We start from the raw sequence: 25,134 nt of genomic DNA on the forward strand, positions 1-25,134 counted from the left end.
GAGGCAGGAGCTTCTTCCGGGTCTCCCACACAGGTGCAGAGGCCCAACCATTTGTGCCTTCTTCTACTGCTTTCCCAGGCATATTAGCAGAGAGCTAGATCAGAAGAGGAGCAGTTGGAACTTGAACCAGCACCCATATGGGATGCCAGTGTCACAGGCAGTGGCTTTACCTGCTAATCCACAGCATGGGCCCCAAAATAAATATATTTTTCTTTCTTTCTTTCTTTCTTTTTTTTTTTTTTACAGACACAATGGACAGTAAGAGAGACAGAGAAAAAGGTCTTCATTTTCCGTTGGTTCACCCCGCAATGGCTACTGCGGTCGGCGCACTGTGGCTGGTGCGCTGTGGCCGGCATACCGCGCTGATCCGAAGCCAGGAGCCAGGTGCTTCTCCTGGTCTCCCACGCGGGTGCAGGGCCCAAGCACTTGGACCATCCTCCACTGCACTCCCGGGCCACAGCAGAGGAGCAACCGGGACAGAATCCGGCACCCTGACTGGGACTAGAACCCGGTGTGCCAGTGCCACAGGCAGAGGATTAGCCTAGTGAGCCGCGGCACTGGCCAATTTTTCTAAAAATATTTGTTTATTGACAGGCAGACTGGCAGAAGGAGGAAGAAAGAGAGAATCTTCCATTCACTGTTGCACTCCCCAAATAGCCTGGGGCCAAAGCCAGGAGCCTAGAACTCCATCCAGGTCTCCTCCATGGGTGGCAGAGTGTTGCTGTGGATTCATTCCTGAGAGAAGGAGCGTGGTGGGGGCAAGAGGCGCAGAGTCACCACACAGACCCCAGGAGTCCGGTGAAAGCAGGCCAGAGGCGAGCAGCCCACACACTTGTTTATTTCATTTGGTACAACAGCTTATATAGCCAAGACAGCCAATCTGGTCAAGGGGCAGGTTATGCCCTAACCAATCACAGCCTGTTGCCAGGCAGTATCCAAAGCCATCCAATCACAGCTTGTTGCCAGGCAGGCTGTGTTGCCAGGTGGGTTTCAAAGCCATTCCTGAGTAACTGATGCTCGCTTGCCAGCGGCCATCTTGGCGTGGCCTTCTCATTCCACCACAGCAGAGGCCCAAGCATGGAGGCCATCTTCTATTGGTCATTGAGAGGTACTTGACTTAGGGTAAATTATTCCACTTCTCTCATGAATTTGATTAGTGTGAGTCAGTGCCAAAGTCCACTCCTGGCAGCCTGACAATTCAAAGCTTCCAGGTCCATGAAGCCAAAAATGAGACCTGAAGCTTGGAGATGACCTTGAAATCACGTAAACCCACTGTGCCGCCACTCTCTATCCTGGTGCCTCCCCAGCCGTCAAATTTCAGCTTTGTTCCTCCCTGTATCAATCTCTAGCAAACCTTTATACATAGTAGTTACAAGGTACTTGCTAACAGAGGTTAGGATTTGATACATCGTCAGCACTGGTAGCCAAAGACCATCTTCAGCTAAGACCATCTTTCTGGTTTTGTTTTTTAAGACTTATTTATTGGTTTGAAATTCAGAGTTGCAGAGAAAAGGGGAGAAACAGAGAGAGAGTGAACTTTCATCCACTGGTTCTCTCCCCCAGGTGGCTGCAACAGCCAGGGCTGGGTCAGGCTGAAGCCAGGAGCTTCTTTGAGGTCTCTCATGTGGGTAGCAGGGACTCAAGTGCGTGGGCCAACTTCTGCTGCTTTTCCTAGGCCATTAACAGGGAGCTGGATTGGAAGTGGAGCAGCCAGGACACGAACTGGCACCCATACAGGATGCAGGCTTTGCAGGCGGCGGCTTTACCCAGTATGCCATGTCAGTGGCCCTAATCTTCCTGGTTTTATTTCCTATCCTTCCCCAAGACTGACTATTCTCTGAATACAGCATGGTCTATCATGTTTCCTTGTCTTTATAAGTACTGTTTTTAGTGACTAGGATGGAATGTTTTCACTTTTAACCTTTTTATTTAATTTCATTAAAGATCCCATTCCCTCTTTCACTCCCCCAAATGCCTGCAAGAACCCAGGCTAAGTGAGGCAGAAGCCAGGAGCCAAGAACTCATTCTGGGTCTCCCATGTAATAGGCAGAGACCCAAGCACTTGAGCCACCACCTGCTGCCTCCCAAGGAGCTGGATTAGAAGCAAAGCTACAACTCATGGGCCGGTGCTGTGGTGCAGCAGGTAAAGCCACCACCTGCGGTGCCAGCATCCCATATGGGCACCGGTTCAAGTCCCGGCTGCTCCACTTCTGATCCAGCTCTCTGCTGTGGCCTGAGAAAGTAGAGGAAGATGACCCAAGTCCTTGGGCCCCTGCACCCACGTGGGAGACCAGGTAGAGCTTCCTGGTTCCTGGCTTCAGATGGGTGCAGCTCTGGCTGTTGCAACTATCTGGGGAGTGAACCAGCAGATAGAAGACCTCTCTCTCTCTCTCTCTCTCTGCCTCTCTGTAACTCTGCCTTTCAAATAAATATTTTAGGGGGGGCAGTGCTGTGGCATAGTGGGTAAAGCCGCCACCTGCCGTGCCAGCATCCCATATGGGCACTGATTCAAGTCTCGGCTGCTCCTCTTCCAATCCAGCTCTCTGCTATGGCCTGGGAAAGCAGTAGATGGCCCAAGTCCTTGGACCCCTGCACTCACATGGGAGACCGGTAAGAAGCTCCTGGCTCAGGTGTGGCTCAGCCTTGACCATTGCGGCCACCTGGGGAGTAAACCAGCAGATGGAAGATCTCTCTTTCTCCATCTCTCCCTGTCTGTAACTCTTTCAAATAAACAAATATTTAACAACAACAAAAATAAACACACCCTGTTCTTAGTGATGGATATATCATTAACAACTGGAACACATGATTAAGGAAAACACACACACCACTCTCTGAGCAGACATAACCAAGAAACCTCTCCTAGTTGGAGTCAGGCTGTGGGCGAGAGGTTCAAGGCACCCTCTGAAGCAACAATGGATATTAACGCAAAATAGAAGCAAAACGCAGCCATTCCAGACCCAAGGACCAAAGGGAGCATGACAAATTTGAGGAACTGGAAGAGCCCAAGGGTTTGGGAAGGCAAAAGAAAAGGAGATCAAGGCACAAGTGGCAACATGACCAGGTTTGCATTTTGAGGATATTAACTCCAGCTGCTCTATGCAGAATGAATTAACGCGAACAGAAAAACAAAACGGAGAGGGGGTGGTGGTGGGGAGACCGCCGGGGAGGGTCTTGCAATCCCCTGAATGAGATCAGACTGCGGTGCCGTAATGAACGTGAACCGAGTTCCTGAATTCTCCGGGCACTTTAACAGGTAGAAAGAAGGGGCGTGCAGAGGGAGGGGTTCAGGAACAGTGATTCCCCGGTCTCCTCTGGTCTCGTCACCCTGCAAACCAGACTGCTGTCCACTGCCCGAGCTGACCAAGGGGAAGCCCGGCGGCGGGCAGCCATCACGTGTGCCCTTGTGCTAACCGAGTTCCAACCCCTCCACGAGGAGGTCTCGTTTCTTTAGCTGCCAAACGACCGCGCCTCACGGGGCTGTGGCTACTCTGGCGTTCTTCGTCTCCGGCACCCGACCGCGTGATTTCTGCGAGCGTCTGGAACGGTGTCCCCAAAGCTGGGCGCCGTTCTACGCTCAGGGTCGGTCAGGGGCTCAGGCCAGCCCCCGGCACCGTTAGCCGCGATGGGGATGCCGAACGCCTCCCACAACGCGACGCCTCCTTCCGGCCTCTCGGCCTTCGCCCTCAGTTCCGAGAGACCTCGCGAGAGTTCCACAACGCCCGTTGAGGCCCCAGATTGGGAGGACCACGTCCCCCCACCCCCGACCTCAGAGCGGCCTCCGAGTCCCTCTTTCCCCGCCCTCCACTCGCGCTCCGCTCTCCGATTGGCTGACGGGACCGAGTCAGTTTTTTTTTCCTGTCCAGAAAGCCGTTCGAAGAGGAGTCCTTCTTTGTGGCCCCGCCTCCGAAGCCCGCGGATTGGACGGCTGAGGCAGATGTCACGAGCCTCCGGCCGAGCCAATCAGGAGCTTGGCGTATTTTACAAACGGGGGAAGTAGCAGCAGCCGGAGCCGGGAATCAGGGAAAAGGTGAAAAGTGGTGGTGGGGGGACCCTGACGGGTCCCGGCAAGGGGCGGCACGGGGATCTTGAAGGGAATGAGGGCTGTGGGGGTTCACAGGGAGGAGAGCAGGTCCGGGTTCAGGGACTAAAGAGTAAGGTTCGACATGTCTGGGGGTGGCACCCAGAGGAGCGGCCTTGCTTCTGGGCGCCTGGGTTTGGGTGGGGGTGGAAGTTATTAGGGAAGTCAGGACCGGTGCCCTGAGCACTGGTTGACCTTTGACCCCGACTCTGCCTGCCTTCTTCCAGCCTCACGTTGTAGCCACCATGAGCACCCTCCAGGCCGCCAAGGAAACCTTCCCCCGGGGTGTGTCTCCCACCCCTAGCAAGATTCCCGTGCGCTCTCAGCGACGCCCACCTTTCCCTACCGTCAGATCGTGCGCCCCGGACCAAGAGAACCAAGATCCGAGGGTAAGAGGGGTCCTGGTGGGTGACGATGACTGACAGGGAGGCGGCGCACACCTGCAGTGCACCCCAACGCTTCTTGTCCCCTCTTCTCCCCCCGCCCCCAGGGATTGGTGCAAAGGCCTCCGCTCGGTATTCAAGGCCCCCTTGTTGATGCGGCAGGCTCCAAGTTGAAGGGCACGCAGCCGACAGAGAGATCACAAGGATCGGAGGGGGTCTCTCCCTTCTGGATCACCTTGGAGGAGCTCAGGCCTAACTCTGGGAGAGAAAACGTGGGGCCTGGACCCCCTCCCCGGACAGGTACCTATTGGAATCCTGGGAACACGGCCTCCCTGGCTGAGTGGAGGAATGGGAAGGGCACAGTGGGGCTTGGGGGCTTTCTTAAAGTTCTGAGCTGAGTTCCATGGAATGAATCGCTTCTGCTCACTCCTACAGCACAAGATGACTACCCAGGGTCCCTGGTCCCCCAGCCTTCCCCCTGCCTCTTCCCCCTCACATTTCATTCTCTTCCCTTGCAGAGGCTCCGGGAGCCATAGAGTTTGTGGCTGACCCCGTAGCCCTGGCCACCATCCTATCAGGTGAGGGAGTGAAGAGTTATTGTCTGGGGCGCCAGTCCAGTCTGGCTCAGAGAGTACTGATTCGAGGGAACCAGGGAATCTCTACCCGGAGGGGCCAGGTAATGAGACCGGATGTGAGGAGATGAGGTTGGGGTGGGCCAAGGAGAGATCCGAGCCTGTGCTGAGAGCCTCTGTTGGGGCTCCCAGGGTGCTCGGGCCTCTGCATATTTGGCTCCCAGAACCCCCATCCAGCAACTAGACCCCGCCAGGGCTTCCTGTTTCTCAAGGTTGGAGGGACCAGGACCCCGAGGCCGGAGTGAGCATCCCCAGAGGCTAGAGGCTACGGTGAGTGCCCTTGAGAAGCAGATGTGAGAGCTGGGCTTGGGAGAGGCACTGACTCAGGGTGAGCCAATGGGCCCTGAGGGAGGAGCCAGGCTGGGGAGTGGGGCTTGAAGGTTTGGGCCCACCTGTGACCTGGCTTCCATCTCCTGCTCCTACGCAATAGATTCCACCTGCAGGAAGCTCCTTGCACTCCTCTGCCCGCCCCCGTTTCCAGGAGCTAAGAAGAGGGACAGGTGGCAGCAGCCGGTGAGAAGGAGAGTGTGTTTGGAGAAGAATGAACCCCTGTCCTGGAGAGGGGTCCTGCAGAGCTCAGGCCTTCCAGGAGCTCTCAGAGCACCCTCTGCAGGTGCTGGGGGGAAGCCTGTGGTTGCCCAGGGGAGTCTTTGGAATAGGGGGTTGGCTTGCTATGACGTGTCCTTGGGATATGAGAGGGGAAGAAGAGACAGAAGTGTAAGTTGCTGACTGGCTTAGCGGCCAGAGCACAGACAGTGGCAACCGATGGCATTTGGGTTTAATTCCTGACTCTCACTCACTCAGCCCTGCAAGCTTGCCTTAGGCTCTCTGAGCATTGGTTTTGGTGTTTACCAAGCGAGGATAGTGTTTGTGGCGATACTGGAAGTTGCTGTCAGAATGAAATGCTGTGATGTGTGTAAAGCACTTAGCAATGGCCAGGTCGCACTTGCTACTCAGTGCCTCCTGGCTGCTGTCCTTGTTGTCATCAGGACTACAGTGAGCCAGGCCTCGGGATTGCTCCTGGAGACCCCAGTCCAGCCTGGTGAGTGTGTCTGGCTATGGGGGAGAGACCAGGGGCAGGTGGGCTGCCGGCAGTGGGAAGGAGAGAGGAGAAAGCTCAGCAGGTTGTGAGAGGGCGGGGTCGGGGGGACACCCCTGAGGAGTGGGGAGATGAGAGGCTAGGAAGAAACTAGCAGTTGGCCTATTGCACTTGCGTCAAAGGAGATAGTCCTGGCTTCTGCCCTTTCCCTTCCATTTTGCAAGATTTGCCTTTACTCAGTGTCCAATCCCAGTCCCTAAGAGCCATCACCACACCCTCAGCCCCCTCGGGGTGTTCAGATAAATAAGGCTTTACTGAGATAGTGTTGGCCTCTGTATGAGTCCTTGCTGTATTAATGTAGAAGGGGGTATTAAGCGGTTTATGTTCAGGGTAAGTGTTTGGTATAGCACTGCAGGATACCCAGATCTCAAACTGGAGTGCAAGAGACAGAGGGAAAATCTTCTATCCATTGGTTCACTCCCAAAATGGCCACAGTCTCCAGAACTGGGCCAGGCCAAACTCAGGAGCCAAGAACTCCATCCACGTCTCCTATATGGATGGCAGGGGCCCAAGTACTTGGGCCAGCACCCACTACCTTCCTAAGCGCATTAGCAGGAAGCCAGATCAGAAGCACAAAGCAGCCAAGACTCAAACCGTGGCTCCGATCTGATCCAACTTCCTGCTAATGGTCCCCTAGGAGGTAGCAGGTGACGGTGACGGCTCAAGTATTTGGGTCCCTGCCACCTCTGTGGGAGACCTGGATTGTATTCTCTGCTCCTGGCTTCAGCCTGGCCCTGCCCCAGCTACTACAGACACTTGGAGAGTGAACCAGTAGGTGGAAGGTCTATCTGTCTATCTCTTTGTCTGTGTGCCTTCCAAACACAGAAGAAAAAAATTTTAAAATCCAACTAGTTTACCCTCTTCAAAGGTTGCCAAAACCCTGTGCCAGTCTTTGGAGGGCTTTTTAGGTACTGCAGCCAATTTCCTGCCTTCTCCCAGCTTCCTCTCTCCCTGAGGGAGAGCAGGAGGTTGTCTCTCACTCAGATGAAGGAGGAGGGGGCCCTCTTGGTCTGGCTCAGCGAATACCACTAAGAGAAATCCAAGAGATCACACACACCAAGGTGAGGTGGGACCCTCTTGGAACAGTAGGTGCAGGTAGAGGAGTGGCCTGGGGGATCCTGTAGCAGTCAGCACTGAGGATTGTGGGTAGAACCTGGCATTCGGGGCCTTGGGGTGTTATTGGGTCAGGGTTTGCCCCAGATGGACCCCAGCCCTCACCAGAGTGGGGCTGACCTCTCTTTTCCAGGTGTCTGGGGCCTGGGGGTGAGAGGTTACAGATAGGGATATACTCGAATCACCATCAGATCAGTGCCGAGGGTGAGACAGCTGACTGACAGCCCTGTCAGCCAATGGCGCTCATCCCTTCAACTCACAAATAGGGACTGACCAGCTCCTGAGTGCCAGACACCATTCTGGGCTTTGCACATACAGCAGTGAGCAAGTTTATATTCTAGAAGAGGGAGACAAAAATAAACACCTATGTAAAATATAGTTGTGACATGGTATAAAAAATAACTAAGGTACTGAGAGTGGACTGGGTTGTTACAGTTCACAACAGGTGAGTTAGGGAGCTTTGTCACAGAGAAAACAGTGTTGAAGCGAAGCCCTGGAGTGAGCCATGCAGATTATTTGGGGGAAGAATGTTCCAGGCCAAGAGAACTATAGGTGCCAAGGCCCTGGGGTGGAAATGTACCTAGTGTGTTTGAGGATCAGCAAAAAGGAGAGGCCTGTGAGACAGCAGTAGAGTGAGGAGGTGGGGCTACAGGGATGGGGGCAGGGGTGGGACAGATCGGATGAGGACTTGTGAGCCGGGGTCCTTGGCCTTCATGTGGAATGGGTGGAAAGCCACAGGGAGGCTGGGTGAGCAGGGGAGGGACATGATTTGGCTTTAGTCTGGAGTAGTGAGAGCCAGATATAGGAAAGGCTCATTCTTCCCACGTTGTCTCCCTCCAAAGGACGGCCAACACTCACACTTGGTACCCTCCCCTGCCCCTGTGACCCTGCCCATGCCCGGCCGTGTGGCGCCACCTCCTGTTGCCCGGCCATCACCTTTCGGACGAGCTCAGCGTGTCCCCTCCCCTGGTGCCTCGGCGGCAACGGTTTGTATCAACGGTCTTGGTTGGGGGCTGGGCGAGGGCAGAACAAGCTGGCCGGTGACCCCTGCCAGGCCTAGGTTCAGCTGCTCATATCGCTTCCCCAGACATCATATTCAATGCTGCGGCGTTTCACCATGCGACCCAAAACGCGATTCACACCCATCCCGTCAGCCCCCCGAGTCCAGCAGGTAAGAGGGGGCGTGGGAGGCAGCTGCTGGGGACTGAGACTAGAGGAGAAAGGAGACGGGTAGGGGTAGGGACGGTTAAGACAGAGGCACGGGGGGAGTGGGTTCCATCTGTGGGTGACCTCTCACTTCCGTGCCAGGCCCGATGGCTGCGTGGCCTCTCCCCTCAGTCCTGCCAGGAGGAGCCCGCCCTCTCCTGGGTAAGTGTTAAAGCCCTCCTGCGCTGAGAACCTGTGTGCGGTGCTGGCTGCCCAGAGGCCCAGCAGTTTGGAGCAGGTGTGCTCTCTCTAGAAAAGCTGCTCCTTGCATCTCTACTGCCCCTTCTACTTGAAGCCTCCCTTCCTGACAAGGGTGGGACTCGGGCTCTGTCTTCCTGCCCCGGGCCCCGGCTTCCTTCACATACCCCTTCCCGCTCCGTGGCAGGGGCAGATTGCGGTGCAGCTGTTTGACCAGGAGACTTCTGGTGAGCTGCAAGAGGGGCCTGGGGACCCACTGGCAGCGCCCCCTGCTGTGCACTCCAGTGGAGTCCCCAGGCTCCAGGAGCTGAAGATGCAGGTGGGCCTATGGGGGCAGCAGCTCCGATGCCGGCGGGGGCGTGGGGGTGGGGAGAGGACAGCGTGGTGGGCTGAAGGTCCCTGCACCGTGGTGTCACAGCGGGGTACTGTCTCCCCCCACAGCGCATCAGTGTCCTGCAGCAGCTGTTAAGGCAAGAGGTGGAGGGACTGGCAGGGGACAAGTGTGTCCCCCTCCACGGGGCCCCATCGCTGGATATGACTGAGCTGCAGCCTGTGCTGGCGGAGATTTCTAGAACTGTGGATGTCCTGGAGCCCGCTTCTGGGACTTCCCGCTTTCATTCTGAGCTGCCGCAGCCCTGCCTTCCACAGGGGGCCCAGGAGACACGGCCCTGCCCTGCAACAGAGCCAGCAACCCCAGAGTCCTGTAGGGGTGAGGTGCCAGAGCCGTCTCCCCAGGATCAGCCCAGGACACCAGAGCCCTGCCCTCCAGTAGAGCCCTGCCCCCAGGGCCAGGCCAGAGCCCCTGAGGCCTGCCCTAGGGTGGAGCAGGCGCCATCAGAGGCCTGCTCCTTGCCACCCAGCCCACAGCCCTCCTGCAGCCAGGGGGCTCCAGCGACCACCAGCCTGACCTTCTCTTCCCAGCGGCCACTGTGTGCCAGCCCCCCTATCCACTCCCTCCAGTCTCCGAGGCCCCTGGCGGGCCAGGCAGGTAAGAGGTGGGTGACGAACACTGTGAACAAAGGAACCCCCCTCAGTCACTGGGCGCTGGGGCCGCCCTGTTGCCTGTACGTCCCACCTTCTACCCTGCCCCAGCCAGGTTCCGCAGGGAGCAGGCTAGGAGCTGCCTCTCTAAGCCCTGTGCTCCTAGTTGGCTCGGCCTTGGAGGACTGGGAGAGCAGCCCTGGGGTCGGGAGCAGGGGCAGACAGGACTCTGAGATGGGACTCAGAGCCCTCTCTCAACTCTCTGTGGCCCTCAGGCCCCAGCAGGCTGGCCCCGCGAGCCCTGGCCCTGAGACAGCGCCTCAAAGCCTGTCTAAGTGCCATCTACTGCTTCCACGAGGCCCGGCTGGACGACGAGTGCGCCTTCTACACCAGCCGAGCCCCTCCCACAGGCCCCAGCCGGGTGTGCACCAACCCTGTGGCCACACTACTCGAATGGCAGGATGCCCTGGTGAGCCGCCACCCCCCTTCTCACCCCCCTCCCTGGCCTGGCCCAGCCAGGCTGTGTGGGGAGTGGGGGCGGGGCAGGGGGCGGGCCTTGGCTGCTCTCCAGAGAGGTCATTGGGCTGGCTGTCTGTCTGGGGGAAGGGTGCCGGGCTGTGTGACAGGGGTCTTCTCTCTGTCTCCAGAGTTTCATCCCAGTTGGTTCTGCTGCCCTGCAGGACTCTCCACCCTGAGTCACCTGCCTCCACCTGCGTGCTCCTCGCCTTTTTAGCCCCTATTTATTTGCCCGTGTGCTCACGGGATTGGAAGCCAAAACCCTTTTGTCCTTTAATAAAGTTTCTGAAGTGTCCAGATATCCAGCTGGTGAGTCTGACTAGGTCGCGACGGGTGTTGTTCTCCAACTGCCCACATGGTGGCAGTGTCCCCCCAGCTGGGAGGCCAGCCCCAGGCTCCCCCTGTCTGGAAACCGCCTACCCCACCCCTGGGTGAGCTGGGGGGGGGGGTAGCAGTGTGGCACCTGCTCTTCTCCCCGCTTCTTGAGATGTGTCCCACCCGCAGGAGCCATCTGGCACTCCCTCTTTCCCTAGCACTCCTCTTCTAGAACTTTCTCCATGTGTCACAACAGAAGAGAAGCAGCACCAGACCCAGGCCTTTCGAACCCTCACTTGTTAGCGAACCCTCACTTGTTAGCGTCACTCTGGGTGGTGTCTCCCCCAGCTCTGCTGGAGTTCAGACCTTCCCCAATTCTCCCTCCAAGCCCCCCCACCACCACTGCACACACAGTGGCACCCCGAGAAGCAGGGAGTGACAGGGAACGGGTCAGCCAGCCGTGTCCCCCACCCCCGGGGCAGCAAGTTAAGCAGCCACACACAGTCTCCCAGCCTCACTTTATTGGAAGAGGCAATGGCAGCTGTAGCCCCAGGGCTCGCCCTGGATGGGGTGAAATGGGACTGTACAGAATGAGTTTTCAATGCCAACGGAAAAATTCAGCATTCCCCCAGTTCAAAGGCAGGCACCAAGGCTGGAGCCTGGAGACTGAACATGGCGATGAAAGGGAGGCGGGAATGGGAGCGACCAGGACCAGCACCTACCCCGTCCTAACGCCTCTTGTCGTCTCAGATGGGCTCCTGTTTCTGCTCTTTTCCTCCTGTTTCCCGGACCTCTGATCCCCAACTCAGGGCACGACGCAGGGCCGTGACCTCCTCGCCCTCCCCGCTCAGGCTGTCAGGGGCATGCGGTCGGTGGGCGGTCGGCTCCTCCCGGCTCCTCCCCCAGGCTCCCCTATCACCTAGGCCCGGAGCGCGCACAGCGCCCTGGGTGTGGCGGGCGGGCGGGAGGTGGGTGGGGAACGGGGCGGGGTGGGGGGGGCAGGGGGAGGGGGTTGGGGAAGGGCGCGGGGAGGGGCCGGCTCAGTCCGGATAGATGATGAAGCCCGAGAAGGTGCTGTACTTGTTGGTGTTGCCGCCGTGCACCTTCCCGCCGTCCAACTTGATGAAAACCTCGTCGCCTACATCCAGGTGCAGGATGACGCTGTTGCTGGCGTAGTCGTAGTTCTGGTCGGCGTCCTGCGCTATGGCGCTGGCCCGCACCTAGAGAGGAAGGGACAGCAAAGCCACACGTCCTGTGCGTGCGTGTGGGGCTGGCTGAGCGCAGCAGGCCGGGCGGCGGTGCGCGCCCCAGCGGGGGAGGGTGGAGCGAGGGGCCGCCGGCCGCAGGAACCAGGCGTGACTTGGGCAGAGGCCTGGAGAGCACGGCCATTCGCTGCCTTGTGTGACTGCAGGCAAGTTTCACTCCTTCTCTGGGCCTCGATTGGAACTATAAAGTGGGAGTAGTTACAGAGCCCACCTCACCAGGTCGTTAGGCTGAAATGTGTCCAAAACTCCGTTTCCATACGGAAAACGCTTTGCTGTTATGGGTCTCATTTTTTAAAATAAAACAAACCCTTAGGGTAAGATTTCCTACCCTCTGGGACCTCCTGTTAGAGTTACCCTTGGGTTCCTCCCTGCTTCTTGATGGGGCAGGGGAAGGTACACTGTTGTGACGTGGGGTGGGGACCGCCTCCCCGAGAAACAGGGAGCTTTTCCCTTCTCTGTCCTCGTGGCAACGGGTCCCCTCAGGCCACCAGCCCCCTCCCCAGCCCCCTCTTCCGTCCCACTGGGGCTGGTTATTAACTTATTAATTATTCATCATTATTCTAATCATTATTTACCGTCCCCGGGGCCGCAGCGCCCGCGCAGCGGAATACAGAGTGGGAGCTGCGGCGCCGCGCACTCTGGCAAGCCCGCACAGCAACCCGCGGCGTCCTACCTCCTCTACTGCATGCCCTGTGCAGGCCAAGCACACCTACTGGGTACCACAGGCAGACACCCTGTGTCACACACCCTTGCCTCATGCACCATGACACACACGTATCATGCACACACACACTCCTTTTACACACACGCAGATCACACACCCATACAGGCATGCAGGCACTGTCACTCCCTTTCTTTGGGTCCCTAGGTGGCCCTGCTGGGAGGAAACCCCCCACAGATGGGCAGCGGGAGGGCGCTGTGGCTGTAGCAGGGCCCAGGTCTTGGACAGAGGCCAGAGGAGCAGGCCCCATAAGATTACCCCAGCACCGCACAGGGCACCCAAAGGTCACCTCTCAACCCCAACCTCCAGAGGCCTCTGTGACCCTGGAACCAGCCCCCACTCCACCCCATGCCTGCACCTGCAAGGTGGGGACACCCTTCTGCTAGGCACATCGAACCAGAGCTGAGTCCTTGGAGCTATTCCTGCAATCCAGGGGGGCTCAATGCCTCCAGCTTTGCCCACAGGGACTGGGAACAGGGAAATTTGGAGACAGGTTGCTCAGGACAGGCCAGGGTGCAAGCTGCCATTCTGCCTGTCCCTTGCCTCCCTCCTGCTGGGATCAGACCTTTCCTTGAAGCCATCTGGCTGGCTCCTGGACTGCTAAGCTATTTCCCACCTCTGCCTATGGCTCAGTATTAGCTGAGGGCAAGGCCTATCGTAGGCTTGGCCACAAGGCCCCGGGTGAGCAATAGCATAGCTGCCTGCCAAGTGAGCATTTTCTTTCTTTTTTACCTTTTCTTCAAGAACAGAAGCTGAATCCACCCCACCCCCCATATAGGAACAGCTGCTAACTGCCTACTGCCTGAAACACAGGTTTCCCATTCTAATCCAAAGCAGCCTGAAGTTAGGCAGCTCACCCAATGCAGGGGGACCTCCCCAAAGGCCAGGAGGGCTGCTACAGACTATCGGGTAGCCCAAGAGAGGATGGAAAAGAACCTCATTTGCAGGGTGAGACAAGACATTTGGTGAGGTTGCCTTCCGTCTGAGTGTGAGGGCGGACAGCACACACCTGAAGCTTTGAATCCTGAGTTCTAATTGTGACCGCCTTCCTAAGGCACTGGGAGACCCCCCCCTCCAAGCAAGTGCTCTCCCGCCCCCCGACTCCACTCCCCAAATCTGGCCTCCAATTCCTCTGTGGCTAACTGAAACGGTTCCTAAGTTTTGTTAGCAGCCTGGCATTTCTGGATTCGGTGGCGATATTCCAGGATGGAGCTCAGTTTGTGGACTGGGGCTGGGGCGGGGGGGAGGGGCGGGGGGGAGGGAGGGAGCCTCACCTGTCCGTTCTTCATCAGGTCGGCCCACATGCTGGTGCCGTCGCCACCTCGCATGAGCACGTGGTAAGCAAAGAAGTAGACGCCTGGCATGGGGCAGGTGAACTTGCCACTGGCTGCCTCATAAGCGTTGCCCACGTTGGTCACCACGTCGTCAAAACGTAGCACCTCGTACCCTTCGTGAGGTCGCCGCAGGCCGGCGTAGAAGGCAATGCGAGGCACGTAGCCGGCCGGGGGCGCCACCCCGCCGGGGCCGGGGCCTGGAGGACCCGGGGGACCGGGCCTCCCGGGCTCTCCCGGGGGTCCTCGGGGACCTGGTGGCCCCGGGGGGCCCCGCAGGCCTGCCTTTCCCCGGCGACCCATCTCTCCCTTGGCTCCCGGAGGGAAGGGAGGCACGGAAGCGGGGGTGCCGTCTGGGCTCGGGCCTCGGGGCCCGTGCGGGTCGCAGACCATGCGGCAGCGACCCAGCATCTCATAGTGCGCCGGACCACGGGAGCTGTGCACAAGCAGCGGGATGGCCACCAGCAGCAGCAGCACCATGGCCACCCCGACGGCCACCCCCGCCACCCGCTTGCGGCGGCTCAGCCGCGACGCGGCCAGGGCCAGCAGATCTTCCTCACTCTTGGGCGCAATGGCGACGGAGGCCCGGGGCTCTCCGCGGGCCCTGGAGGAGGTGGCCGGGCTCGGGCCTGGGTCTGGACCCCCCCCGACGGCTGTGCCCGGGCCTCCTGCCCCCGCGGGCCCCCGCCGCAGCTGTGCCGTTCCCCAAACCGTCCGTCAAGGCGGGGGTCTCCCCCACGGGCTCGGCCAAGGGTAGTTCCCGACGGCTCGCAGCCCGTGCTCCTGTTACCACCCTCCTGTGCAGTCCGAGATGATCCTGGGCGCCTGAGTTCCGCGGCCTCTCTCTCTCTCTCCCTCTCTCTCGGACGGTTGGTTTCTTGCACGGCTAGGGTGCGTGCTCTCCAAGACAGCTGCTTTCTCACCGATGGCGCTGCCCGGGTCCCAGGCTACCCAGACAGATTGTTGCTGCCCACGCTCCGGACGTCCCGGGCTCTGAACTGCGGGTGGAGCCCACCGGGCGCGACCTTCCAGGGGGGTTTTGCGTTCTGGTTCCCGGAGACCACGGCACTGCCTTGGCTACTCTAGTCGCGGCCCCAGCCCCTGCCAGAGCCCTGGCCCCGCGGCTGCCTCTTGCGAGCGCTCCAGCTCTCTGCGTCCCTAAGCTTCCTCGCCTCCCTCCCGGGGCGGCAGTGCGGGTGGTGTGAGTCGCCGCGCGGCGAGAGCCACTATAAGCGGCCAGCCGCGGAGCGACCCCTGGCGTCCGAAGCGGGGAGTACGGGGGCGGGGCAGGCCGCGGCCCCCCACCCGCGTCCCCCGAGCCTCCAGGTTCGTTCCCGGCTCTGCAGGGGAAATCGCGGGTCTCCACCCTGTCTTTACTTCCACCCTCGACCCGGCGTTTGGCCTTCTTAGCGCCCAGAAGAAGCCAGAAACAGCGCTGAGGAATAAAGGAGGACCAAAATGCAGGCATAGAGAAGACAGGTGGACCCTGAGCTGAGAAGATGAGGGGTGGGAGCCTCAACCAAAAAACAAACACTAAACAAGAAGGGCAAGGAAAGAGACACGTTTGCCAGCCCACGCCCCTCCCTGTCTGTGCCCGAAGAACAAGCGGCTAGCATTGACCTGAATTAGAAAAGTCAAATCTCCAACCACCCTCATAGGGTCCCAGTGTTGGGGGCTTCGGAGCAAACCCGTGTGTGTGTGTGTGTGTGTGTGTGTGTGTGTGTGTGTGTGTGTAGAGAGGGAGAGGGGAGGCGGGGACGAGGGATGGGGAGAGAGAGACAGGCCAGCCTTCGGAGTGAGCAAGCAAGCAACGGACAGGCAAGCAGAGAAGGAGCGACAGAGGAATCAGAGAGACAGAAAGGCAGCTCGAGATGCAGAGACAGAGACAAAGCTTAGGAAAGAGACTAACTGACAGCCCCCAGGGTGGGGGGAGAGGGAGAGACATAGACCGAGAGAGAGAGACGGGAGCTGAGACAGGTTGACAGATCAGGAGAGAGATGTAAATGGCGTGCGGCAGAGACACCCAGGTCCGTGTGCGGACTCCAATGTGGCATATCAACTGTGGGGAAGACGCGGGGGCGGGGCACTCCTGCAAGCAGAGTGGCAGCTCTGGGCCTGTGCATTGTGACTGTGTGTTGGCAAGGGTACAGGTGGCTTCGGGAGCCTGGACTTGTGGGTCCGTCCCTGGGTGAGTGGGCTTGTGTGTTGTCTTTGTGTGTTTGTATGTGTGTGTGTGTGTGTGCTGTATAAGAGGAGAAATTTGTATTTGTGGGACCCCACAAATGCCATTCCTCCTGCCTCAGGAGTAAAGAGTCTCCCTGGGGGTGGGAAAGAAAGTTGCCAGAGAGCAGCTCCAGTTCTGCTTGCTCTGCCCACCCAGCCCGTTCTTAGCCCGGTGCCAGGCTCGTCCCGGCCCAGGGGTCTCTGCTGGAGCCTGGACACCACAGAACCGGTGTTTTTATGGGGGCGGGGACTGAGGGTTGTTATGCAAATTACCACAACTAAGATGCAGATTAGGTGCTCGGCACCCTCTTGCGAGAGACATTTATTTGCAGGGCAACCAAGAGGAGACACAGGATTTGATGGGGAAGAGGCCAGAGGAAAAGCTGTATCCTTTCCTTGGCCTGGCCCCTCCTAGGGGAATCACAGCAGCCACAGGGCTTGAGGCTGGGAGGAGGGGTCCCAGGACTGGTGGAAATGGGGCTGTTAGGATCAAGGCAGGGGGAGGGATGTGGGAACAACATGTGTAAAATGGAGGGCACAGGGCATGCTTACCAGGTGGCAGGTGCGATTTTCTCATCTCTCCTTGCACCCACCCCCATCACCACCTCACATAATGACAGAGGCAGAAAGAGACTGGCTGGGGCCAGCCCGTGTCTGGGTGTGGGGGCAAGCCCCCCGACAAGCCTGAAAGGACTGGGAGAGAAAGGATTGGCAGTCGGTGGGGGAGGGGCCTCCTCCAACCATAAATACAAATTTTATTCAAGGTCTTTGTCGCCATTTGTCTTCCTCGGGGGGCTGAGGGCCATGTCGGCCCCGTGCATGTCTAATTCCAGATCTGCTCCCCCAGGCTGGATGATGGATGGATCAGAGAGGAGAGAGCGTGTCCGGGCTCACACCAGCCTCCCTGCCTGATCCTCCGGCCCCATCCACCCCAGGGCCTGCCACCCCTCTACTTCCTCCCACCCCTCGCCAGAGCACTCTCTGCCCACCCACTCATCCAAGCCAGCAGGGCTCCCTTTCTGAGCCCCGCACCTCAGCCCCCATCAGGTCTCAATCCCTTGGTCTCGCAGGAGCTTCCCTCCCCTCCCACCCCCAGCCCGGGCTAGGAGCTGCGGTGACCAGCAGGGCTGCAGGCAGCAGCCGTGTGTGTGTGGGGGGGAGCAGGCCTGGCTCGCAGGGAGCCGAGGGGCCCGCTCCATGCATTTATTCATGTTCTGTTGCTCGTTCCCCACGCTCTGGGCTCTGGAATGAAGCTGCCAGCCCGCCACGTCCTTATTGCTTTCCTGCAGCTGTCACATTCGGCCGAGGAGATATCTGGGTAGCGCCAAGGCCAGCCCGGTGCTCCTGGGGCCAGAAGCCACTGGGGAATGCTGGGACCCGTGCTGGGATCCGGGACCATGTACACAGAGCCCCTCCGGCAGCCACTCCAGGGTGGGGTGGGGGAGGCGCCCAGGGAGGCCCATGTGGTTACAAGTGGGAAGTAGGCAGTGAAAGGTCTGCAGGACAAAGAAGGGACAGTGGCGATGGGGAGGCAGGGCTGGTGGGGGGAGGGGAGGAAGACTTGAACAGTTTCCTGGGCTCCCCCATTTGAAACACAACCTCCACCTTTGGCTCTGCACAAACCCTGACCCTAATCCCAATTTACACACTTGACTCCTCTCCAATTCCTAAAAGGATTCTTAACTCCAGAGCCTGGCCCCACGTGGAACACTCCCCCCCCCCACCTGTCCTAGAACCCCGAGGTCTCCCCAGAATTTCCCCTAGGGCTATAGCCAGGTGTGTGTCAGAGTTCTGAGTACCAGACTTTGGATTAGCATGTCATTAGCATATTATTTGCATGTGATATGTGCCTTCTACTCTGCGGAAGTTTTCATGTTAAAATTTTATGAAGTCTAGCAGAAAGGTCCCGGCTCCTTGAAGGTTCTCTCTTCTCGTTCCTTCTCTCACACGTCTTGTCACTGACCCAGAGCTCCTCAGGAGGAGAAAGGGGGCAAAGAGGTGACAATGGAGGGCCCATGGGCAGGAAGGTCCTGGCAGTGTGATCTGCCTCCATCACTAATACAACCCTCCATTTCTTCCACTCTAAAGGGGAGAGGAACCAGCTGGCTGATGTTCCATTGAGATCTATGGAAGAGAGGCCAGCGCTGTGAGTGAAGTGGGTGAAGCCTCAATCTGTGGCCCCCGGCATCCTATATGGGTGCCGGTTTGAATCTCAGCTGCTCCACTTCCAATCCAGCTCCCTGCTAATGTGCCTGGGAAAGCAGCAGAAGATGGCCCAAGTGCTAGCACCTGAGTGCCCTGCACCCAATGGGAAACCTGGAAGAAGCTTCTGGCTCCTGGCTCCAGCCAGACCCAGCCCTGGCTGTTGCAGTCATTTTGAGAGTGAATCAGTGGAGGGAAGCATTCTTTCTCTCTCTCTCTCTCTCTCTCTCTCTCTCTCTCTCTCTGTCTCTCTCCTCTCCTTCTCTCTTCGTAACTCTGGCTTTCAAGTAAATAAATCTTTAAAAAAATCACTTTTTTTTTTTTTTGCCTTCCCATTTTCTCCTTCCTTTTCTTCAGGGTCAGTGCTGGAGTAGCTTCCCACACACACACACACACACACACACACACACACGCTTTCAGATCCCATATGGAGATAGCACAGAGAAAGTGCAGCCTGGCCTGCTGATTCCGGAGCCCTGGTGTAAAAACAAGGGAACTTTGTCCACTCCAGAGGACAGGAAACAGCATGGAAAGGGAAATAAGATTAGTGAGTGCATTTTGAAGCTCAGAATTAAAAAAATAGTATCCCTTATTTTTTCATTAAAATAAAAAATTCATTGAGGGGCTGGCATGTGGCATAGAAAGTTAACCCTCCACCTGCAGTGCTGGCATCCCATATGGGTGCTGGTTTGAGTCCTAGCTGCTCCACTTCTGATTCAGCTCTCTGATAATGCACCTGGCAAAGCAGAGGAGGATGGCCCAAGTGTTTGAGCCCCTCCTGCAACCACGTGGGAGACCTGGAAGAAGCTTCTGGCTCCTGGCTTCAGCCTGCCCCAGCCTCAGCCATTGGGGGTCATTCGGGGAATGAACCAATGGAGGGAAGATCTCTCTCTCTCTCTCTCTCTCTCTCTCTCTCTCTCTCCTCTCTATATCTTAAAAAATTCATTTGAGAGACAGAGATTCCAACACCTAGCCTACTCCCCCAAGTACTTACAACAGCCAGGGCTGGGTCCAGACTGAAGCTGGGAGCTGGCAACTCAATCCAAGTCTCCCACAAGGGTAGCAGGGACCCAGCTATTCCAACCACCACCACTGGCTTTTAGCTGCCAGTTCTTGCATCCTCACAATCTCCCCTGAGAGGTAGTTCCATTGTCCCCATTTCACAGGTGAAGAAACTGAGGCCTACATAGGGAAAACCGGGCTGGTCAGTACCGCCTTCTAAAAGACAGTGCTAGAATTAGACTTAGCATCTCCTGGCTTCCTTCTTATTGCCAGTGGAAGTATGAGAGAAACAGGACAGGAGTGGGCAGCCAGATTTGGATGACTCTCAGAGGAGACCTTATATTTGACAGCAAACCTCTGCCCCAAAGCAGTCAAGCCTGACACCAACGGTGCTCAACGGCTGGGCTCAGGTATTGCCGGAATTAGCTGTGGAGATACGGTTGAGATGGAGGAAGGAGCAGGGGAAAGAGAGGGAATGGAAACAGCCAGCCACAGGGGTGAAAAGGAGGATTGAAGCTGGCTCACTCCCCGGCTCCCACCCTGGCCTAAGGACCTAGCTACCTTGTCTAAACTACTGACGCCCAGGCTGTGGGCGCATCCCGCGAGCGGGCACCGGGCAGGTGCCCCAGGCAGCTTTGGATTCAAAGGTTGCGCCGGGCTCGCAGGGCTGAGAACGGGTTCCCAGCAGCCCAGAGACGCCGCAGATATTGCTTCCAAGTCTCTGGCCAGGCCAGAATGCACTGCGGACTCACTCCTGCAGCGCTCGGCCCTGACCTGGTGCGGCTCCGAGTCATCGCCGTCTCCTCCATATACCTTCCTGTGTGCCTCCCTCGTCCCCACCGCTCTCCCCTTCCAGCCTCCAGTTAATGAAACGAGGCGATTGGCTGTACAGACAGCTGCCAGACCCCTCACTTCTCCGCCGGGATATTGGATGCCACGCTGGGAGACCGACAGGTGGGAGGAGGAAGAGCCAGGGTTAAAGAAGCCCAGGGAGAGGCGCCCGCTGGTGACAGCCCCGGAGCCCAGGAGGTAGCGCCAAGCGCCACAGTCCAGGGTTCGGCTAACGGAGATAGGCCCTAGGCTGCTCTTTGTGCCCGGGGCCCCTTAGCTCTTTTACCCTTCTCCGCCAAGCAGGCGGCGGAACGAGTCCCACCCACCCTCACCGCACCCGGAATCCGGGTTCACCCCGGCTTCCAGGTGTGGCGCCTCGGGTAGGACGGGTTTCGGCGCGCAGGAGCTGGCGGCGGTAGCTGCCCGGCGCTTCTTCTACCTCCTTCCATCCCTTTCCTCTTGCTCCCCCTCCCTCCCGCACTCCCTCCCCGGCGGCCGCGGCCTTTATTAGGGATTCCGCGGCTGTCGGTCCCGCCATCCATCCTGTCCGCCGGCAATTAGGCGGCCAGACAAAGAGCAGCTTCGGATGGATGAGGGTCCCGGCGGATCGGAAATGTGAAGGGTCAGCGCTGCCGCCCGCGGCGCACCCCGCTCCCCCTTTCGCATAATCACCGGCCGCCCGTCACTCAGCCGGCCTCCCGGGGAGCTCCGGGGCCCGGCCCAGGAGAGGGCGGTGCTGGGACTGCAGCCTAGGCGCAGAGGGCTGAGAGAGGTCGGGCCAGCAGCAGGTGCACCTCCTGCGGGGGAGCAGAGTTCTGTGGCCTCCGGCGCCTGGAGAAGGGAGAGGGCGGGGTGACCGCCCGGGGCGTTCCCTGAAGGGGTCTAGGGACTGCAAGCCCGGGTGGGGACTCTAGCCGCAGAGAGGAGGATGACGGCTCAGGGCGCCCCCTGCTGGCAGACGGCGGGAGATGCCTTAGGCTCGCCAGTCCGTACAGGTAGAACTGTACCCAGGGCGGACACCTCTTAGGAAAACTGAGGGTCACTAGCCTGGCGCGCCTCCTATCGGAAAAGAAAGACGTTGCGCTTCCTTTTCCTGCAGTCCTGAGCGAAATCCAACCCATCCGCATCAATTAAGAGAGCAAGTTCAAGGAGTCCAGGTTTCACAGCGGATTGTTTGGCGCCGGCTCCTGGCTGACAAATCAACATCTCAATCTGACAATTAGTGGTCGAGCTGGGTGGTGGGGAGAGGGGCTCTCGCAGTCCCGGCCGCTTAGCCCTCCCAGCGGGAGGCAGAGAGGTGGGCGGTGCTGGCAGTGATGAACGACTTGGGGGGCGGGGGGCGGCCCCAAGCGCGCATTCATTACTCGGCTGACAGTCGGGCGGCGGGCCTGGCGGGCGGCGGGTTGGACGTGCCGAAGGAGGCCTGCGGCAGGAGGGGGCCCAGGGACGCGCTCAACAGTCCCCACCGCTCGGTCGGCTCCGAACCTTCCCTCGATCGTTCCTTGGCTTGTTTGAGCTCTGCCTCTCCGGTTGTTGGAGCCGACTCTGGTGTCAGAATTTGGGAAGGAAGGAAGTCGGGAAACTAGGCTCTCGCCTTGGGTTAAAGCGATTTAAGGTGTCAAGGAAGGGTGTGGGACCCTGGCGCTTCGGCCCGAGCGGAGGAGCTGTGCAAGGAGTGGGCTCGGTCGGAGCTGCTGGTGACAGGGATTGATGGCGCGACTGGCGCGTGGGGGATAAGTGACTGTGTGTGTCAGGGCCAGGAATGTATCGGCGGGATTTTGTCAGTGGAGGTGTGAGAGCTTGGCGAGTCCGAGGGTGAGCCCTCCCCTCCCCACCCCCCGCAGCTTGCTGTCAGTTCCTCCTCCAGTTTTGGAGGAAATGACAGCAGCGGCCGGTGACAGCCAAGGAGTGTTGCTGGTTGTGTGTGTGCGTGTGTGTGTGTGTGTGCACATATGTTAACCGTGAGAGCGCTGGGCAGGACCACGGCTCTCTTCCACCAGCTCTGCCACAAAAACCCATCCCTTCCCCAAGCATAGTGAAAGTAGTGGGTGCTTCTCTCCACTATGAGTTCGGGAAACTGATTCCTACCTGGGCTTCTATAGCCCTGCCATACACATGTACTCCATCTCATCTAAGACGCGCCCCCCCCATCTCTGGCGGTTGCTGGGGGTCAGAAGGAGGAGGTGTACTCTAGACAGACCCCTGTGTGTTGCTCAGCACGGGAGGGGCAGACTCTCTCCCCTCCAAGAGAGTCCATCTTTGGGGCTCCCAGGAGTGGATCTCAGGTACAGCTGCTTGCTAGCTAACACAATGAAAATGTGTACCTGATGACTAATCTCCCTAACAGCTCTCTTTCTTCACCTGGACATCACTACTTTCTTCTCCTGTTCTCACAGTCACCAAGAAGTTGTGCTGAATCTTCAGACTGCAAAGCAAAGCCGTGGGGGCGAGGCTAGGAGGGGGAGCTGCCAGCCTCCTGCTTTGTTCAAGGAATCTTTAAGGCCTTTGCCTTTGCCTTGTTCTTCCCGAGGGCTGGCGACTTGCCTATCTTCTAGGCCCGCCCCTCTTTGTGTCGGTATGTTTCCATATTTAAGGATCTCTCCCAAAATTGGGGAGTTTTTTTAAAATCTTCTAGGGACTCCTCCCTCTGGGCATTCCCCCAGCACAGTAGTGAGACCCCCACCTCTTCCCAGGAGACTGTGTGTGGTGTGTGGGGAGGGGTGGGCTTCCTTTCTCCATCCAGAGAACGTCAGGATGGTCACGCCGTGTCAGGGCCAGGGGCGCGCCGGGGTCGCTTCTCATTCCGGGCACAGGCGCCGGGTCGATGCCCCGCTGTCCGTCCCTGGTCCAAACCGCCCTCCTCCCGGCCCCCGCTCCCTCCGCCCGCCTGGAAAAGGCAAATTTGACATTTTTAAATCCCGAGCCTTAGAGGGATCGATGCGGCCCGGGGGCCCCGCCCGGGGGTCGATATTCCTGATTGGGAAGCGGCCGCTGAGCGGAGCCCGTGTGTAAATCACCCGGCTGGGGGAGGGGGGGCGCAGGGAGCCCTGCGCGGCCCAGGCGCACAGAGCCCGGCCGGGTCGAGGCCCGGGCTGGTCCTCGGGACCGCGGAATGAGGACGCCAGGGCTTAGAGGACGAGAGAGAAGCCCACCCAGGCTCTCTGCCCCCACCCCCCCTCCCGCGTCTCTCAAGCCTTGCCAACTCCCCGGGACCGCTCTGGTCTCGCTTCAGCGCCCGCCACCCTTCGTTGCCCCTGGAGCCGCCGGGGAGGCCGGAGTCGGAGCCAGCCATGCGGCGGCTCCTCTCCGGCCGCTCCCGCGGGGCCCGGGCTTCGGCTGCGGCTGTCACGGAGCCGACAGGCTGGGCCGGCGAGGGCGGGGGCGGCGGCGGGCGGGGTGGGGGGCTGGTGCGGCTCGCGCTCAGTGCGCGCGCAACAGATGTTTTGCGGGGTTGGAGGGCCAACCAGGTGACCCGGGGATGCCAAGGGCGCGGGGCGACCCAGACCCTCGGGGATCGCTGCAGCACCAGAATAGACCTCCCCTACCCAGTCAGGGAGACTCGGGTAGTAGGAGCAAGAAAGGGGGCTGGGGCGGGCGCGCAAGTTTGGGCAGCCCTGGGCCTCCATTCTGTGAGGCACTGTGCTTGGGAAACAGAGGCAGCCAAGGCTGGGAAGGGCCAAGAAAGATAAAAGAGGGGTCAGCGACCAGGATTCCTGCGTAGGTTTCTGGATTCGGCGGGTCGCCGGGACGCCGGGTGCGGGTACAGGCGTCCCCTCGCCCCCGCCGCGTCTTCCACCAGCCTCTCCCGCTTGAGCGCGTCAGGTGCTCCCACCTCCCACCCCCACCCCGCGCTAGTTTATAGAGAACAACAATTTGGGGAAAACAATCCGGGCCGAGTGACGGCCCCGTAATTGTGACAAAGTGAGTGCGGGCGGCTGGAGAGAGCGCAGGGGCGGGCGCGCCGCGGGGCGAGGCGCGCACAGGGGCGCCGCCGCCCCCTCGTTCTCATTCCGCTCACTCGCGTCCCTCTCCCCCACTCGCCTCCTGGCCCCTCGCTTGTTCCTCCATCGCTCTTCCCTTTTCTCTCGGTTACCGCTCTCCTCCGTCCCCCCACTCCGACCCCTCCCCAGGGACTCCCTTTCCTAGCGCTCTCTCTCTCTCTCTCTCTCTCTCCACCGTACTCGGGCCCCTTTCTTTCCCCGCAAGACTTGGCGTGTCCCCCTCCCGGGGTTCTGACTCCAGGACGTCGCGCCCTGAGCTCCCTTCCCGACTGGTGTGTGTGTGTGGGGGGGGATCCCGGACCGCAGAGCCACAGCGGCGGCCTCGGGGGTCCCAGTAGGCCCCCGCCCGCGGCTCCCACGCCGCCCCCCCCCCCCCGCCCGGCTCCCGCTCCCGCTCCCGGAGCGAGTGTTTGTCCAGCGGCCGCCGCCACCGCCCGCGCTGTTTGCCTAGCTTAGCGCGTCGCGGCGCAGTGCGGGCCCAATTAAGTCTCATTCATTATTCAGCGCCCAGGTCCGTCCCCGCCCCCAGCCGATGGCTCGGGCGGCTCCCAGCCGCGGCTCCCGGCCGAGGCCGCTCGCTGGACCCCAGGGGTGAGGACTGCAGGGATGAGGACTGCGAGGCAGGGGTTTGGAGGGAAACAGAACCCTCTTGCCTGCCGTAGGGAGGCGACCCCGGCACACCCGCCGGGCCCACCCAGTTCCCCCAGGTCAAGACTGGGAGGCTTCAAGCCTCCTCCATCCCAGGGAAGCGACCCGAGGCACAGGAAGCTGGGTGACTTGGCCAAGGCACGCATCGGATGTCGGGGGCTTGGGAATGGAGGCCTGTGGCACTTCAGCCGCATTCCCGCAGGATCCTCCTCCACCACTACCACCCTCCTCGTGGTCTCCCCCTCGGTGGGCCGCTCCACTCTGTCTTCCACCTGTCAGTCCGTGTCTGCCTCTCGCTCTCAGCGCGGGGTGGAGCAGCCTGAGGACTCCCAGCGTCGAGGCTCAGGCTCGGATCTAGAAAGAGATGACCCTGGTTGAGGCCTGGA

The 25,134-nt window shown here is 59.4% G+C and overlaps 2 protein-coding genes across 6 annotated transcripts; one reads left to right on the top strand and one right to left on the bottom strand.

Moving 5' to 3' along the window:
- The first annotated feature begins 3,134 nt into the window (after window positions 1-3,134).
- TROAP (trophinin associated protein) lies at window positions 3,135-10,510 on the top strand. 5 transcript variants are annotated; one of them, XM_089308281.1, is made up of 16 exons: window positions 3,136-3,256; window positions 3,867-4,030; window positions 4,309-4,470; window positions 4,572-4,764; window positions 4,983-5,140; window positions 5,229-5,366; window positions 5,527-5,609; window positions 6,086-6,138; window positions 7,135-7,256; window positions 8,151-8,294; window positions 8,396-8,479; window positions 8,617-8,676; window positions 8,900-9,031; window positions 9,154-9,700; window positions 9,969-10,162; window positions 10,341-10,510. In XM_089308281.1, the coding sequence occupies exons 3-16, from the start codon at window positions 4,327-4,329 to the stop codon at window positions 10,386-10,388; spliced, it is 2,100 nt and encodes a 699-aa protein (XP_089164407.1). In that variant the 5' UTR covers window positions 3,136-3,256; window positions 3,867-4,030; window positions 4,309-4,326; the 3' UTR covers window positions 10,389-10,510. The 5 variants fall into 5 exon arrangements, 4 of the variants coding, with proteins under 4 accessions (XP_089164407.1, XP_089164408.1, XP_089164409.1 ...); XR_016216715.1 differs by lacking the exon at window positions 7,135-7,256 and having other exon boundaries at window positions 3,135-3,256; XM_089308282.1 differs by lacking the exons at window positions 3,136-3,256; window positions 3,867-4,030 and adding an exon at window positions 4,031-4,154.
- Window positions 10,511-11,023: 513 nt separating this feature from the next.
- On the bottom strand, window positions 11,024-15,029 carry C1QL4 (complement C1q like 4). Its single transcript, XM_002711103.5, has 2 exons — window positions 13,785-15,029; window positions 11,024-11,744 (listed from the first exon to the last, which is right to left on the bottom strand). The coding sequence occupies exons 1-2, from the start codon at window positions 14,319-14,321 to the stop codon at window positions 11,565-11,567; spliced, it is 717 nt and encodes a 238-aa protein (XP_002711149.1). The 5' UTR covers window positions 14,322-15,029; the 3' UTR covers window positions 11,024-11,564.
- Window positions 15,030-25,134: the final 10,105 nt, after the last annotated feature.

Source organism: Oryctolagus cuniculus, chromosome 11 (genome assembly GCF_051225735.1).
Source record: "Oryctolagus cuniculus isolate XC-2025 breed Fujian yellow rabbit chromosome 11, ASM5122573v1, whole genome shotgun sequence".
Taxonomy (NCBI): Eukaryota; Metazoa; Chordata; class Mammalia; order Lagomorpha; family Leporidae; genus Oryctolagus; species Oryctolagus cuniculus.

Bases quoted from the DNA above. Each gene is read 5' to 3' on its own strand.
- TROAP (XM_089308281.1), top strand. From the start codon at position 4,327: ATGAGCACCCTCCAGGCCGCCAAGGAAACCTTCCCCCGGGGTGTGTCT. The intron at 8,677-8,899 runs GTAAGTGTTAAA...GCTCCGTGGCAG, and splicing joins AGGAGCCCGCCCTCTCCTGG to GGGCAGATTGCGGTGCAGCT. The intron at 10,163-10,340 runs GTGAGCCGCCAC...CTCTGTCTCCAG, and splicing joins TCGAATGGCAGGATGCCCTG to AGTTTCATCCCAGTTGGTTC.
- C1QL4 (XM_002711103.5), bottom strand. From the start codon at position 14,321: ATGGTGCTGCTGCTGCTGGTGGCCATCCCGCTGCTTGTGCACAGCTCC. The intron at 11,745-13,784 runs GTGAGGCTCCCT...CTTCCTCTCTAG, and splicing joins ACCTGATGAAGAACGGACAG to GTGCGGGCCAGCGCCATAGC.